General features: G+C 31.0%; 1 protein-coding gene across 1 annotated transcript in view; it reads right to left on the bottom strand.

Annotated features, from left to right (window-relative positions):
• The window catches only part of LOC124530259 (four and a half LIM domains protein 2), a 149,456-nt gene extending 131,440 nt beyond the window's left edge, over positions 1–18,016 (bottom strand). Inside the window, exon 1 of the mRNA XM_047104322.1 lies at positions 17,675–18,016. Coding sequence (XP_046960278.1) covers positions 17,675–17,722 — 48 coding nt within the window. The 5' untranslated portion in view covers positions 17,723–18,016. The remainder of the gene's footprint in view (positions 1–17,674) is intronic.
• Between the last annotated feature and the right edge of the window lie 911 nt (positions 18,017–18,927).

Here is an 18,927-nt window from a genome sequence, read left to right as displayed (position 1 = left end):
GCTTTTACATTGCGTGATGGAGTTAATAATCTGTAAACGTTTCACAGCTAGGTGAAGGCCTCCTGTCCCTATTGAGGAGAAATTTTGGAGGTTACTCCACCACGCGGTTCTGATGCGGCGTGGCAGTTATTCACTATATGCAGGTTTCTTTAGGTTTTAGGATTACCTAAAGGTAAAGGTAGGTATAAAAAGTAGCTTATGTCTTTCCTTGGAACTCAAAAGCAAAAATATTATTTGCATAGATGTAAATATAATCAAACAAATGACGTCAAGCCAATCGTTTGGGAATATTTAAAGAAAAGTACCTATATTTTATGTATCCTTCTTCAGTATCCTTTGTAAGTATTTTATTAAATACGTTCACCGGAATACATTTAATTATTTAAACACATTTTCAAATACCCCATTTCTCCTTTAAATATGTTTTGATAATATTTATCGATAACTATAAATAGCTGTTAAGTAAATAAAGATAAGATGCTGATAATTGTTATTATCACTATAAACATATGCTCTAATTTAGACGTGAGTTTTGATAAACTTTGGATATATTTAATTATAAATAAATAAATAATATGATTATATTATTGATTTGATTAATATGAGACAACATCACATACATTACTCTGATCCCAATGTAAGTAGCTGAAGCACTTGTGTCATGGAAATCAGAAGTAACGACGGTACCACAAACACCCAGACCCAAGACAACATAGAAAACTAATGGTAATCTACATCGACTCGGCCGGGAATCGAACCCGGGACCTCAGAGTGGCGTACCCATGAAAACCGGTGTACGCACCACTCGACCATGGAGGTCGTCATATTTATTTTTTATATTTAATTATATCAAGGATATTAAAGACCCATATTGTTTTACCTGATAGTTGCCTGTCTGTGTATGTTATATGTAATAAATATTGTGTTCCTGTTAGATGCCAATTTACTAAATGCAGGAACAAGAGTCATAACGTCTTAGTTGATGGCGCTTTGACATTGTAAGAGCTGTATTATATCTCTTACAATGCCGACATCTATGTGCGGAAGTTACCACTTCGTTTCAGGTGGTACCGTCATTTTCTATTTCAGCTTTCTGAACACAATTATATTAAATATCTCTTATATGTTAACGTCTACATTATGCTCATTAAAACTTTTTTTTTATATTCCAAATAGTTTTTATTCAATATAAGTTAAATTCTATAACTAGTATTATAAGAAATCAAACATTATTCTCATTGTATGAAGTAAACAAAGCGAAACAAACAGAACGATTCTTAGAGATCCACAGTTCGTTTCCGCTCTAGAAAACAATAGCCGGTGATATCAAAGTTATTGTGTCATTAACATTCCTCAGGATTATTTGTAGCAAGTCAAATGTGTATAAGATTATAAGTATACTAATTATACAATGGTAAAATTGTACGGAACCATCTAGATATAGAAATAAATCTAAAACCGAGCACTAAAATTTCCGGTTACCGGTATAGGTTGTGGTTTATAAGTCAATCTAATTTCAGGTATAATTAACAGAACTTCATAGAAACTGTGGCTTAAAGGTGTTTTTCAGTACCAATGTTAATGGGTAAGCGTGACCGCATACTATCGAATGCCTTCCTAAAATACTTTATCCTTTAGTGCTGTATTGTGTTATATTTGGGGTTGAAATGTAAAATCTATTTCTAATTGAGTTCATAAATTCAAATCACTGATTAAAAAAGGATGTTCAGTACAAGATTATGTAGATGATAAAAAAGCGTGGAGCTAATACTAGTTAAATTGCATTAATTCCGGACAGGTTATATCATTTTTTTTTTAAATGAAGGAAAATAATGAATACTGATTGTTTTGCTGGTTCTTCTCAGCAGAAATATATTCCGAGCTGCTGGTAGCTTCACTTGATATAGTTCAAGTTCAAGTAGGAAATAATTATGAAGAATGTCAATTGTATTATTGCTTTTTGTTAATTTCCCATTTTGCGTCTAATTCAGTAAATAAGTTACAAGGAAGGTAAATCTATCTAAAATGTGGCGTATGAATATACTATGGTTTTCCTTTACTAATCTTACTTTATTCTAATTTGGGTTCAGTGACCCTTTGTTGACTATATATGTATTTACTTGTAGTTGGTATTATTTATATTCATGGTAATATGGTTGTAAAATATAAATATGTTTTTATATCTGCGCTGTCAAAGATAAAATATATGACAAAGATAATAATCGAAGACGTATCACGAGCATCTAATATACTACGAAAATGCACATGATGCGATACGTCTTTTTTCACGTTACGAAGTGTATTGTATTATTTCATTGGTTCTGCTTTTTTAGCAAATTTCAAATGCAAAGAGTGTCAGGAAATTAAATTATAAACCTAATGCCATTATTCGGAGAGTACTTAAAGGTATTGATCCCTTCCGGTCGTATCAGATAGCCCTGATTGACAGGGCCCTTTCGCGCTGTAAGAGTGCCGGGATAAATAGTGCTCCTATTGCCACCTGAATGTTTTATAATCTATTTTGCACAGGTCGTGTTTGAAACTCTTCACCGCATCCAAAATGAGTACAGGATTAGACATTAGATTGGATAATTTTGTATAGTATGTATTTCTAAAAATGTTATAAGCTTTCGCATACAAGTGTTCTGTAAGTTTTTTTTTTTAATTTGGCAAAATAGTCTTAAATAAAAATAACTTAGATTAATATGATGTGAATACAAATATTAATTGCATAAATCTGACACAAGATGATGTGACCTAAGCTATTGCGAATATTTTTTCTCTAAAATGTGGTTATTAGGAAAAGAAAAAAAGTTGTACAACAGCTAAAAAATGTAGAAATAAGAATTATTATTTATAAATATGACTTAGAAAGGAAAAAAATTGATTCAGGAAAACGATTAAATATGTTTTACAACCAATAATAATTTTTTGATTATATCTAGCTCAGTAATGACTATCTCATTACTTTAAATTAAGAACAGTCTCCTATTTCGAATAAAGTACGAATTTAAGTGTTTCAAATAATAACTTGAAATAATATTTTGAAGTTCTTTATAACTACAGCATATTATTTTTTGGATTTCATTGTTTTCTTAAAGTTAAAATTGCATTGCTATTAGCACTTCACATTATGGCTGAACTTATCCATCTTCCATTTCATTTGTTTTGTAATATGAAACACGCGTGGTGTTTTTAATTCTTAAACATTTTTCACAGCTAAAACATTTACGTCAGAATAGTTTAGAGTTCCTATGTTTGTTCATCAGCGGAAGTTTCAAAGAAACAAACACATCTTGGGACAGCTTAGCTCTTACCGTTCTTGCCAAGTTATTACGTAAGTGAGACAACGACCTTGTTGAAATTTTATATTTTATCTTCTTGTCTCGCCCAATGCATTAGCCAAGCATATGCCTAAGAGTTAGTCAACACTGTTTCACTTGTCCGATTTTCACTTGTATTATATGTTGACTAACGGCTATTTCTAAATCCAATGTCGAGAGAAAAGTCACTATATGTGTACTACTATATTATATTTATATATTATGATTCAATAATCGATTGTGTTTTATATTGTCATTGTTAGGGAAGAAATGATAAAGGCTGTCGCAAAATATTACTTTTTCGCCTTGAGGTTTACTAATTTAAATTATAACCTTTTTTCCCAAAAGTACATTTTTGATGCTGTAGTCTACCTTCCTGACGATATGCTTCATGTTGATTTGTTTATGGATCTTCGATAGCGCAGGATACGATTCAGTGTCATTCTTAAGAAGAGCTCTACTGATTAACGAGTAGAGCTCATCGCTATAGAGGACGTAGATGGTTTATATCGATACAATTTCGCAACTTCTGCGACTCGAGCCGAAAACGGCCTTTCTTCTCCCTGGGCCTGGGTAATTTTCTGAAGTTTTCCACTATGGAAAAAGTTGCTGATGTAGTCCTGTAACTTATTACACCTAAAAAGTCGTATCGGATTTGCAATCGGATTTTGTAAGTGAGGGTATAGAATGTTCACTTGGGTTTATCCACACACTTGTGTATAATATGGTTCGGCGATTTCCTTGAGAATGGTGGCCGTGGCCGAAATCAGTCAGGTAATCATCATCATAATATGATCATATCTAAAAATGATTACTTTTTAATTGCTGAGGTTTTTTTTATAAAATAAGTTAAATATATAGTTTGGAAAGGAGATAAAATAAGTAAAAACTTTGACACTTATTCGTTTGGTTTAAACCTTATATTTTTAACGTAGAACCTTAAAAACGTTCAGGAATTGACATATTCAAATATACTGTTTTGTTTAAGAGTTAATATGCCTGTGTTCATAATGTTATAAAGCTGATAAAGTAATTGTCAATACATTTTCGGAGTACGGAGAATACATTATGTGTTGATATTGTTATCAATTTCCCTTATCGTAGATTCATTATTCGGTGGCAAGATAATACTAATACCATACATTTTATTTTACCGGCATGTTTATATCAATTATAACAATTCAGAGAACTGCATATTAATAAAATTAATTGAAAACAAAAGACTTTAATATTCTAGCAAGTATTGTATAACGAAAGAAATACATTCATTCCTAAAAATGAAAGGGTATCCGTAAAATTTACGTACCACATTTATACACTTTAAAATGACACTGAGCGAGTCGTTTGGATAATGTCGAAAGGAGGATTCATGTCCACTGCAAGGAACATTTTCTGGAGAGGAAATTATAAAACAAACATCACTTCCAAATTTAAAATTTCTGTAGCTTAAGCTATAGGCTTTTCGTTCAGTTCACCTTAGCCTTGTGTATATAGTTTCTTTTTTGAACAAATGCAGCTTCCCTAACGATGATTTTATTCGGAGCTGAATACGGAATGGATTGCAAACACAAATTTGGCTCTTGAAGCATTAATGGAACCTTCGCTTGGGATTCTCGGGTCCTGTTTGCTAAGCTATCTTGTCTCATGAATTGATTCTGTCGATTTATAATTAAAAAAAATTTTGCGGCTTCGATCACTTACGATTTAGTTCTTTCTTTTACTTAGTAAAGCTGATATAAAATCGTATTATTAATAAATTTATCAGAACGTGATATCTAGCTATGAATTGGTTGGATATTAGTAAATATATAATATTGAATAGTACAACACTGTTTCGGAAATTTGGTATTTCCGAATAATCACTTCACTTTTCTTATTCGATGTTACAAATATGGTAAAAACCATTGCATCTGCGCCACCTAGCGGATAATATTAGCAGATCAGAAACTATCTCCACTATGCTCAACTCGTAAATATGAGGTGATTCAGCGGGTCTGCATTCCAATTGCACCACAGTTGCCACGCGCCTCGCACCACGACTCTTAATAATGTCGTTGCATTTAAATTGCCAAATATATTTTAAAAATTCTATTCCGGTATATATACGTCATTCCTACGACTATTATATTTTTAAACTGGTTTCAGAATGACATATGTATACGTGTTATGTAATTGATTTTTTTCTCATAAAGCCTTATTCTTGCTCGAATAAGGTTGAAATTGTTTTCTTCTGATGGTGACTTCAGGTAGATTTAAGTTAGGTATGAGAGATATTACATTCAGAAACATGAATAGATAAATAATAAATTTTGAGCATTGCATTCTAGCTTGTCTTAAATTTAGCACAGTAATAATATGTTTTCCTATAGGCCTGTAATATATGTAGGCTTGTACAATAATAATAACTTAGTATTGTGGCTTAGCGGTAGCGTATGTAGTGCGTGGGTAGACTCTACCAGTTTAAGCATTTCATATCCACAGCGTCCACTAAGCAAGGCATCATGACACACACATGGACATCTACAACATACTACACGTTACCTTTTGTGGATTTATAAATTGAATGATTAATGTCATACAAAGTCAGTAGAGAATGCAATGTCAAAGACGGGGACTGATAATGAATTATCGAACAGAAAAACGTGTAATTTTAGAATTAAATCATTTAATTGGAATAATAATAGAGGTACGTATTACAAGCTGCCACAACAACCTATTATATTGCTAAATGGTTGTATTTCATGGTACATATTATTCTATATACGTCGCGTTATTGCAAGCATAAAATAATATAAAATAATGTTGTAAATTCTAGTAAAACGATGGATGTTTGATATGATATGATATGATATTTGAAGTTTTACGAAGTTCGGGCTTTATGCAGACACTGGTACCACTTAGTTACCAGTGATTATGAATAACATGAGTCGCTTGAAATTATCATTTAGTGAGCCTTTCTTAGCGCATTAAATAATGATACCTACGCTGATTTGAAATTCTGTAATGAAAGTGAGAAGTTTTCTTTAAAGGAAAGTATTTTTCTTTATTTAAATCATAACATAAAGTCAATGGGGTGATCATTATTTATTACTTTCATTAGATTTTTTTTAATAAAACTGATTGTCTATTCTAAATATATGTGTAAATATTGTTTATAACTTTGAATATTTTTAAAAAAACGCCTTTTGAAAAAGTGAACAAGCGAAATTTTTGTAGTCCTTTTATCATGCAACGACTTATCGACATGGTCTTTGCATGAAGTTCAAACGTTGAATAATGACACAGGTTTAATTCCCAAATATTTTAATTTGGTAAAATTATATTATGTCCCATTGGAAGATTTTATAGATTTTTGAAAACTATGTATAAATTTATTGAGTTTCAAAACTTTTATTCGACTCATTTTTGTTTCCCCAAAAGTCTAAATTGGGATAATTTTCAAGAGTATCTGAAGAAGAATATCTATCTATCGTTTCGCGTATCTTGAAGACAAATGATGATATCGACTTCAAATGGAATTCAACATTATTTACATTGAGTACTTTAGGTAATTGTACTATAAATCAAATTAAAAATAGATACTGTACAAATCATAATTGCTCGGAATCGTGGCAAGATAGCTAGTTGCTTTTCTCCGTTGAATTGCAATTCCGATTCTCTGGGTGAAAAATTAACCAGCCCTCCTGTCATCGCTGTTAGCAATAAGCGAGTTTTATATTATCTAGAAATATTCTTGCATTACTATTTCCAAGTCCAAGTGTTTTTTTTATTATTGACAAAGATACATAATTAAAAATTATAGACGAACATTAGATATTTATTCCTATAACTGTTATAATAACATAAGAATTAATAACATTAAATGCTTAGATATATACAAATATGAACTAAAACTAGTTACTGTATAAATCTTGACCGCATGGAATGGTGGCAAGAATGCTAGCAGCATTTCCCCGTTGAATCGCAATTCCGATCCTCTGGGCAAAAAACGAACCAGCCCTCCTATCGCCAGTGGAGGCCATGAGGCGAGGTGTTATACTTTTGATGAAAATAAATATAAAATAATACTTTTGTTATAATTGATTTATTTCATATGACATTTTAATTGTCCAATCATATACAGGGAACTTAAATTTTATTATAAGTTCATAGAGTTCGGCAATCCTTTTCAGTTTTTAATTGGTATTTCAAAACGTTCGTTTGCAAGTAAAAGTATTTACTTTTAATATCGCAACAAAGCGTTCGAGAAACCTCTCGATGTTTTCATTCTTAGTTTTCTACTGTTATTTATAAATTGGAATAAAGTTCATTAGTAAAATATATATATTAATTTAAGCGGTTCGTCATTCTTTGTTAAATTAATACCTCTCACAATTGCATCGAAACGTGGGTTTTCAAAGAAAACTGCGTTTGAAGTGTTCATTAGAAACAGAATTCATTTTGCGGCAACGGTTTTAATTAATGATTCTGTGAATATTTACTCGCTTCAGTGACCTTGGACGTTTAAAAGATCCAGAATTTATAGTGTTTAAATTGCTTCACTTTGTCAAGTTTTTGACAGTTTCATAATTTTGATAGAATTTAAATTTTCTACTATTATGTTTTGTAAATCGCATGTTATGGAATCGCCCCTATATATGTTTTGATCACTTTCAAATTAAAGTGATTAATTACTGCTTCATAGAGTGACTATAATTTGCTTAATGATTTCTTTTTTCAATTTTAATAACGATATTTTTTTCACTTTCTGAAATGCATTGCGCCTGAAATGTACTTTGAACATAAAATCAATATTAATAAGCTAGTGTAATACTTGAAGGGAATAGGCATACATTGTTATAATTATGTCTACCAGCATCCCTTTTGCTGCTAATAAAAATAACATTAATTTGAAAAATTGTTTATGAGCTCATTAGCGAAGTTCGTGAAAATACTCTACACATAATAATTTAAATTGCATTTTTAAATGACAGCGTAAATGGCAATGCCAAGTAATTAAGCTATTGCAGCACGTGGATTTCATACAAAATAAAACAAACGGTTGATGTCAAGTTGAAATACAGCCGTATTAAACTTCGAAACCTTGAATGTGCACACAGCTTTACCTCGGACTGGCCTTTAAAAGCCCAGATCCGATTTTCGTAATTTCCATCGACGTATTTTCATAGTAATCTTTAAAACACATTCAAGTATTCCTGAGCACTTATATGTATACGTCACAAAAATACGAGAAGCATTTGTGTGTAAAACTGATCCGTGTGCCTTGACGGCAAACGATACGACTCTTTATGCCTCATACCCCCTCTGCGCCGCTCCTCTCCACTCTCTAACTCATTTACGGTTTATATTTTATCCACATTCATTTATTTATTGGTTTTCCTTAATTCAATATTTCGATGAACATCAATATCAATTGTTTTATTTTATGGAAATTAATGGATAAATTATTTTACTCATCTACCTTTTCCTAATGATTTCATCGTTTTAGTTATTTATATATAATAATGATATTGGTATTAGTTATCTAAATCTAATTCTTAAGCTATTTTCTTACTTAAGTTAACCGTAATATACATTATGCCTGTTTTCGTTCTGTCTTAATCCTATTTGGAGCTTGCCTGGAAGAATTCACTGTAGGCAACTGATATGAGCATTTGCATACTTAATAACTTACCTGTTTTTTTTTAATTGAATCCAATAAAGACTAAATAAATTAAAACAAAAAATGAGCTAAATATTTAGTAAGAAATGGACTCAAATTGCAAAATGTCATGTACTCGTACCTACACGTTTCACATAATTGTAGCATCTCCCACAGGAACCTCGTTATCAGCTAACAAATGAACAAAAAGTCATGTGACGTTTTTTGTGATCCCAATCCGAATTTGACATTTAGATGTGAAAACTCGTAACGTTGGAATACTTCGAAATAAAAACTAGAAGAGTATCGATATATTTACTACATTTCGTATATATGTGATAAAAGGTGATATATATTGGCAAACAATAAACTTCGTTTATTTACTTGTGTATGTATGATATAGTATGTATGTATAAACTATTTATGTGTGATTACATTTATAAGATGTCTCATTTATATACATAAGAATAAAATCGATCAACAACATATTATTGATAAACAACTTTTATATTTGAATATTGTTTTAATCGAAATACATTTGAGAGTATTTTTTAACATTAGCAATAGACTAGAACTAGCAATAGACAATAATTCATATATAAATAAAATCCTATATCGTAAATGTATTTATTTTAAAAATGTTTCTTTTGACTATCGTAGAAAACGCTATTGTAGATTAGTGTGCAAATTCTAAAAACCAAAAGGAAGCCTAATTGAGCACTTTTTCGCGATCTCGGAGAAATGAAACTTCATTAAATATATATGACGTCATCAAGGCCTCTCAGTTAAGTTCATTTGAGGGAATGCGTTGAAATTTTTCCTCCGAAGTAGATACTGCAAAAACAGGGTCTTTCAAGTTCGCATTAAGAGACAAATGCTACCTAACGACTGCTCTGAACAGTTCAGTGCAAAGTTTAAATAGGCAGATCAGAGTTTTCTTTTTACTGGCTTATGTTTCTTGTTTTCGTAGAAAGATGATAAAACTTGGATTTTAAAATAATACCATTAAGACAACTTTGTTTAAACTAATAAAATTCATAAAATAATTAAGTCACCATCAAAAATATATATACATTTTCATTAAGTACAAAGTTTGTGTTAATAATTCATCTCGTGCTCGGCGGCGAAGGAAAACATCGTGAGGATGTGCATGTGTCTAATTCCATAGATATTCTACCACATGTGTATTCCATCAACCCACATAGGAACAGCGTGGTGGAATATGTTCGAAACCTTCTCCTCAAAGGGAGAGGAGCTCTTAGCCCAGCAGTGTGAAATTTACAGGCTGTTGTTGTTATTAAATACGAAGATGAAAGATGTTCAAAAAATTGAATACCTACTCAGAAATATCTTCTTTAGAATAAGACAATAATAATATATAACGTATACCTTAGAACTTGAGTCTGTTTTTGTTATATTACTCGCATAAGGCTATTTCGTCGCAAGCAAAATAAAATTAATCGCCAATATGTACACATGATTATAAATTCATAATTAATTATCCCTCGTAACAGAATCAGTTTTATAAATTTGTATAACCATAAGACCGGAATTAATTTTAAAGCAGTACTAGTAAATCAATTCCCACCGGGAGGCGTTATTGGGGCTATTTACGCAAGCTTTGCTCCTACAAATTATGCTTCATAGTTCATTAGGCATATATTCGCGTGAACGCTCCCCGGCGAACCAAAGGATATTACCACGGCTTAATGCTAATTATGAAATGCTAATAACAGCCTTGAAAGGCCAGTTTTATTACCGCACCATACAGTATCGTGCGTTCTAAAAATAATTCACCTTTCTAAAATAGTCTATTTACATTTTCCATAACGTAAACGCGTTATTTAATGCGTTATGTTAGAATATATATTATTTTCAAAAACATCCACATGGAAGAAAAGTCAAAATTAATTTAAACTTTTAACTTGATATTTAAGCTATTTTTACTACGTTTTATTATTTACGTTTATTATTATTATAAATAATTGTATCAATAAATTTATAAAAATTATTAACTATGACGTATACATAGTTTGAAAACACAATATTGTTTTTGTCAATTTAAAGATGTGTACTTAAAAGAATTACAATATAACCAATATGTATTTACTATATAGATACGTTATTATTATTCTTGCATACAACTGTCTCGTGGAATAATACAATACCACATTATAATAATAATTATATCAAACTAATTTCCATTTCCATTATTTAAACAAACAACATCTAGTTAAAATTTTTAAATGTACGCCGCGTAAATCAATTACAAATATACATAATTTATGGAATATTTGAACTACTTATTAAATTTAGTTTTAAACGAGGGAAATTAATGTTGCTTAATTATTTTGTAAATATTCCCCTTATGGAGATTAAGACTAAGATAAACTGAAATAATTGTGGTTCAATGTCAGTATTATTATAATTTTGGATAACATTTTTAATATGTTTTTTGTTAGGTAGGATATTAATAATAGTATACCAAAAATTTGTATAATACAAAAACCGTATGATTGATTCATAAAATTAAAATATAAGTCACGCATTGTACTTACTCTTCTATATATAAATTATTATGAATGGTAGGCGCATCACTTATGAACGACTTAAACGATTACTATAATTGTTTCTTTTTATGATCTTGTTAGTCCGAAGAATTTTTTATGAGAATGACAATTTATGATGAAAATATTATCACTATTTTGTATGGGATTTAAATATGAACCAAAATTTATTATGCGATACAACTATCATAACTATATAAAAAATTTGAGTCATATTTAATAAGAAAATTTCAATGAAAAGGCAACTTTTAATCGAAAGTCACATTGCATTCTTCCAATAGAAAAATAATAGAATTGAGATGACTGCATCCTGTATTCAATCAATGGGTATTGGTGAAGGTAACTATTTTTATCTCTTATTAGGGTTCGAGGCATTGGCTTTGGATATCGGAGTATTTATGTTGTATCGATTTACGAGATATACCGACCACAAAGTAGTATTACAGTTTTGTATATTTCCTTTATTGAAATAAGTTAAATCATCTTCAAGAAAAATAAAAAAATGGCTTCATTAATTTATTACAAATCTCTCTTTAACGATAGTGACCAATGATGTTTTAGTAAACAGATATGTTATTAACGCGCAAAAAGTGAAGACTAGAAAACGTTCTAATTGGGACGTTTGCCTTTAGTCGTTTTACGTAGTAATACGTTATAATACATCATAATTACGTAGTAATACGTTTTGCGTAATTAAAACATCTAGTTATCCCTTTTACTTATTGTTTTTATCAAGCTATCCTTTTTACTTTTAACGAAATGTAAAAATGAACTAAAATAAACGGTCCCCGGCGCGGCACACTTTTTTCTGTTGTTTAGTATGGATATAACATATCTGTTTATTAGAATATCATTGATAGTGACTATTAAAAACAATTTTTTTTTATTAGTTCGATTCAAATTCTAAATTTAAATTTATTGTATTTACTTTAGCAGTGAGCTCTTAGCTGTGAGTATGATATTGTCTAAAACTGTCTAGGCGGTTGAGTATTCGGTGTCGTATAACAAAGCCATAAGTATCAATAGTCTGTGTGTGCCATCGTTCGAGCCCTATCTGTTACCAATAACGACACGTCATATATTGTTCCAGTATAAGTTTTATTAGCTTTATTGAAACGTTTTTAGTGTAACGATAGAGTACATTATAATATGTGTGATAATTGATATTAAGGTGTTTACTTTTTCGTAGAAAATAATATGCACGTATTAATAAAGAAAATGTGTACACATAATTTATTCTGCAATGATTCTCAAAATTTAATTTTTACAATCTTTTAAAATTTTAAAAATAAACCTTTTATTTTGTAGTTTTTCAGTACTCGGTGTTAACAAATAGAAAGTGTGTTTATTTTAATAATTGTATAAGTTTAGTTTAGTTTAGTTCATAAAAGGATTTAATTTACTTTATTTACATTAATTGTGTTTGGATATTCGACATATTAGAAAACTATGCCTCTGTTATCTAATAGGAATGAAATATTATGAAAATCAGTAATGAAAATGAAAATAGAAAAGCAGTTGTTCAGAAAAGGTTTAAAAGAAATTATATTAAAGGTTTAAAAGTTCTAATTTCATTACGATTGCCTTATTAGATTTAGCCTCAACATCACGTTCGTCTTATAAGTGCAGCAAAATTTGGCACAAATGAACCGCTTCGGGGGTTAAGCGACGGGTAACGTGTTTTTATTAATTTATTAATTATTAGGAACTCAAATTATAAGTTATTCAACAGCTGTCTTCGCTTAAATTCCCAGGGTTTGTTTATATGTTTTTTTAGAAGGATCACTCTTGTATACTTATTTGCAAATATTCTCATCACTTCTTATATTTTAAGGAATTGTTGGATCTTACGACGGCTATATTGTCTTCAAAGGGACGTGATTGTAAACATTGAGACTAGCGGTTCGGACTTCTGCTAGAATCTTACAGACGGAATATGCCAATAACTGCTAGTCCGATGTCATGGATATTAAATCCCAGGATTTAATATCAGGACCTCGACCTTTAGATGCAATCTTATATAAGATTACATCAAGAAGGCAATTTATGTGTCCCATTACTTTCTAATGAACACCTTCAACGACTACACTGATTAGTTAAACAAGTCTCATGTCTTCTTCTTTTGTAAGAATCGTTGTTTAATTAAATATTAATATTTCAGACGAAATATTAGTTTAAACCAAGAGCGTATATAATAAACTTGAACATGTAACGTACCTACTTTCACAAGAACCACTCGCGACCAAATTATAGGGTCAGCATACGCCAGTCAAAATATAGAAGGTACAGTCAACCCCAGAAAGTCATACAAATTGACTTTACTTTAAATCAATTCTCATCGTCATCGTCATTTATGTTAAATGTAAATGTGTCTGATAAAGAGCTTCTAATAAGAAAAATAATTTGTGACAGAAATTAAGCATACCTTTTTTTGAGTCTGGTTGTACAAAGTGCTACATCTTTTTAATATACTAACTAATCGTACCGACTCCGCAAGCGTACAAATTAAAACTTAATGCCGAGATATTTTGATATTAAATTTAGCTAGAAATATAAACGTTATATTAATATAACAATATTAAGTTAATAGTCATCATAAAATATATTTTAATCTAAATAACAAAATAAAAAAAGGTGTGCCTCCAAAAAAAATTAAAACTGCTATTTCATCGGTTTATTTGATATTGACTTATTACAATGTTATGTTGTTTTTATACCTTCTTCTCAAAAGGAGAAGAGAACTTAGCCCAAAATTGAGAAATTTACAGGCTGTTATTGCTTTTTTGCTTTTTTGCAAACACTTTTAGTTATTTTAATGTGTACACGTGTCTCGTGCACGGTTTTTCTCCACTGACTAATAAGAAGCATTAGTTTCGCGTTAGCGTTCTTTAGAAAAACGCTCGATCGGACGATTTCCTCGCTGGCTACATTGACGTAATTACCTTCTCTCTCTAAGCTTAATTAGTTTCTCATTGAATATTCATCACTGAAATAATATATGTGCATTTTGAAGGTATGATCTGCTATAAAATGGAAAATCAATGTCAATCGGAATAGGACTTTGTGGATCTGTCGAAACGAATAAATAAACCTACCTAATGTTTGCATACAGTACCTAGTAGTGGAGCAGTACGTAAATACCCCAATGCTGGGCCTCGTTTTCCTTTGAAGATGAGGTATAGAGCGTACTCCATCACAGTGTTACAATGCGACATTTTTCATTCAATACTTATAGGTTTCCGTTCGTTGTATTAATATATACAAAAATTAAACTAATAAAATTTCAGTGTGGGTTTCCCGGATTTGAAACCGTAACCTTCTCAAGCAAGTGCTCTAACCACTCATCCATCTGAACTCACATACATCATTTATTGAATATATTTCATTTATTCAATGCTTCTCGAGAGAAAGAAATGGTTTATTCATGACATATAAAAACGCACACCAATTACGTTTCTGCATAATGTTAATTAAAAAATAAACAACAATATTGTTTAAAGTATTTATGTGATAACTTTCCCAGGTCAAGGTTAATAAAAAAACATCGATAAATAAAAGATTGACTTAACATCTGCTTCTGACCTATTTCCATGCGGTCTATAAAAGGAGTAAATCAACGTTCTGAATCAATATATGCTTATGATATTATATCAACTATGATTGTAATATTTATTCAAATATTCAGGTAAGTGGGTTAATATTTATTTATATACTATAATCGTTGACTGTCTCTTTGATTTAGTAGACTTATATAGCAACAGACCCAAAAGTATTGGATTTAGATCCTTGATCTAATCAACAAAAAAAGCTTGTAAATTTCCCACTGCTGGGCTTAAGCCTCCTCTTCCTTGGATGATAAGGTTCGGAACATAATCCACCACAATGTTCCAATGCGGTTTGGTGGAATACACTTGTGGCAGAATTTCTATGAGATTAGGCACATGCAGGTTTCCTCGCGATGGCTTGCCTTCACTGCCGAGCACAAAATGAATTATAAACACAAATTAACCCTGGGTCTAGGTTTGAACCCACAATCATCGATTAAGATAAACGCGTTCTAACCACTGGCCCATCTATATAAGGTTATTAGTAATTTATCTAAAAAATCTCAGTTGCAGTTTAGAGCCTAGAAATTGGTGTTATTTGTACTCATGCCTCTGAAATCCCGCTAAGCCTTCTATCTAGCAATTGAACTTTTTACGGTCCTGTCGGGTGTATGCAGCGGGATGAGGCAAAAACTGTCGAGGCAAAAAATAAATGATATACGCCAACAGAGCTATAATTAACACACTGTGTATAAAATAACAAAATTATATTCACGTCTGATACATCACTGTCAATCAATACTGGTAAGCTCATTATTTGAATTTAAGAAAAGGTTAAATTAGATTGTAATGGTATTTAATTTGAGCGACTTATACACTAACCGTTTTAAAACTACTCTACATTCATAAATCGTACGAATATACAGTTTTTCAACGAAAAAACTTCCCCTTCGTACGTCGCTTACAATTTCCAGAGTATTGTCACAAAACTAGCTAATTTTTTAACATCGACGCTAACGAATTCAGCGACAAAGTTGCTCTAAAATGATGCTCTAATGCTCTAATGAATTGTTTCATTTGTTAAGGTAGTCTGTTTATTATGCATATTGGTTTTAGTAACTTTTTTCTCATAAAAACATTACAGTTCACTTGCATTGAAAATACGTATAACCTTTTTAAATTTTTATAACACATACTTTTATCAATAAATAATTTTACTTTTTTCTTGAATTGATTCGATTGTTCGTAATAAGTAATTAGTGATTGGCTTAAATAAATCTCTTCTTTTATTCCAAGAATTGAAATATTTCATTTACTTTTGCAAAACAAAAACATATTGCTTGTATATCAATCAATCATGAATTACATTTTCCACTCAACGTAATGAAGATAAGATCAATAGATTAATAGTTACTAATTATATTCTATTAATCAATATTCATTATAAATATAAAAAAACACGACGCTTACTTTAGAACTAATTGAATACCTAACGCTTACATAATGTATGAAGGTAGAAAAAGAAGTAATTGCTCAGTGTACTATAAAAAATATTGTAAAAAGTCTTTCATACAACACAGAGATCGAATTGAGAATTTGATAAAGAAACAAGAATATTTCTTATAACCGGTTGGACACGACAAATTTCGCTTGGAATGAAGTTTTGACTAGTATTATTAAACGACCATAGAAATTGTCTTTTTTTATTTATATTTTTGTTACAGATTTCCTTTTGAACCGATCGCTAACTAAGCAAGTTATATTGATTTAAAACATATATTAAAATGAAAACTAGATAGATTATGTAACAATCGGTAATTAACTATTATTCTTTAACTTTAACTTGATGTCAAATAATGGTCTACAATAAAGCTAAAATAATAATTAATAATCTAGGATAATAATTTTCGATCATGTGTATGTTTGATACTCATAAATATATGATATTGAATAATCAAAGAATAAATATTATATAAACTGTGAATAATTGAACATTATGACTCAGAAAATTATATTAAATTGGTCCAGAATGAGACGAAACAATTTAATTTAAGTCGCGAGAAACAGTTCGACGGCAAGTGGTCGGAATTGTTATAAAATAGTTACATGTTCATTTAAGGCAGTCCGACTACTCAAAGAAAATAGTTTCCAATCAATTCCCATAGTTTAAGTCATCTTCCAGTATTAATATAATACAATTGAAAAAGTTTGAACATGTTACCTGCACTCGGATTATGAGTAGTGTAAGAGCTTAAGTCTCTACAATAACAAGTTCAAACGCTCTACAATAATACCAATAGTATACTAGTTTACGGTTGAAACAAATGATTTGTTTCACGCAGTCAAATCACCTTTGTTTTGTCCTGCTCACGTACACCATCTCACTCGCCATTAGCTTTGACAGTGACCGTCAAAGTTTTTTATTTTTATTTCGGTATGGGTTTAGTCACATGTGCAACGTTTATTATGAAGAAGGTACATGATTCTTACAATCATATGCTAATTAAAGTACGCAGTGGCGATAACACTATCGGAGTTAGCATACCTATAACATATTATGATGTATGAGTATGATATAATTTATAATAGGTAACTGACCGTCTCAGAAAAGGCGCTCTTTGGCCTCCTCGCTGGCGTCCCGTTCATCCTTCAGTTACTCTACAAAACGAATCAAAACAAAATCAGCCAATCGGATCGCACAAAACTTTTTCACGGACACTTGTGGAGTTCACTGTCAAACTTGAACATCCGAGCGAATTCGCAAATTTAACATATATCCTCGAAGGATCATTGGCATTCGTAAAACAGGATAAAGTAAAGCGTAGGAACGCTGTTACACTTAATTTAATCGATGACTTCATGCAATTATTTGTTGGTAAGTTATCGAAGAGTATTCGAGTGAAACCGGTCGAGAGCGCGCGCGGGCTCTTGCTCCGTTCGAATGAGACTGACTCGACTCGAGTTCGACGGTTCGTTCGCACTCGCTCCTCGGCCGGCTAGCGTTCCGGCTCACGCCATGCCTGCATTTTTTACACCGGACAATAGCCTAACATTTGGAGGTTATGTTTTGTAATGGTCCCTCACCCTAACTTGGGATTCGTCGCGCCCTTTTTTATAACATAGGTTTCTACTTACAGATAGGTCGTTAACATATCAACTTGATATATTGAATACCGATTATCACATTGTTTACGTATAGCTTAAGCAAAGAATGATTCACTTAAGATGTTTACATTCTATATTTAGGCAGTCGCCCGGTTAATCTTGCTGCGCCTGCGGCGGTGACGTCATCTCGCCTCGACATTTTATCTGGCAGATACAGGATCGCAATTACAGAGGATCTTGAACGTAATGTTATCGCAACCTTCTGAATAAACATTAATACGTACACTTACATTATCAACACGTTATCGCCGACGTAACTGATGAGATTAGCGAACCTGTTCAGGTGAAAGATCTTAAAATAAAAAGAAACGCATATTTTAAACTAAAGTCACATTGCAATACTAAAAATTAAATATTTATTTAATATTTTAAAATATAAATAATCTTAATTAAAAAAGAAACATTTTCAATTGTTAATAAATAAATAAATTCGACCTAATTTATTTCAAAATATTTCGCAATAGTTTACCAAATAATTTAAGAAAAAAATTATTCGACTTTTTTTTTCTATCCGAATTACTAAGCATATTAATATTATTAAACTACATTTTACATTTATTACATTGTATGTAAAATTTATAGGACAGTGAAAATAGCAAGTCAATAAGGTGATTCCCAATGGAAATAGAGCCATGAAAGGATTCGCACGTAGAAATAATATTACATTCCACAGCGTATCACAATGT

The sequence above is a fragment of the Vanessa cardui genome, chromosome 6, assembly GCF_905220365.1.
Source record: "Vanessa cardui chromosome 6, ilVanCard2.1, whole genome shotgun sequence".
In the NCBI taxonomy this organism is placed as follows: domain Eukaryota; kingdom Metazoa; phylum Arthropoda; class Insecta; order Lepidoptera; family Nymphalidae; genus Vanessa; species Vanessa cardui.
Note: the sequence above shows the minus strand (reverse complement) of the source record. Positions and strands in the feature narration are given on the sequence as shown.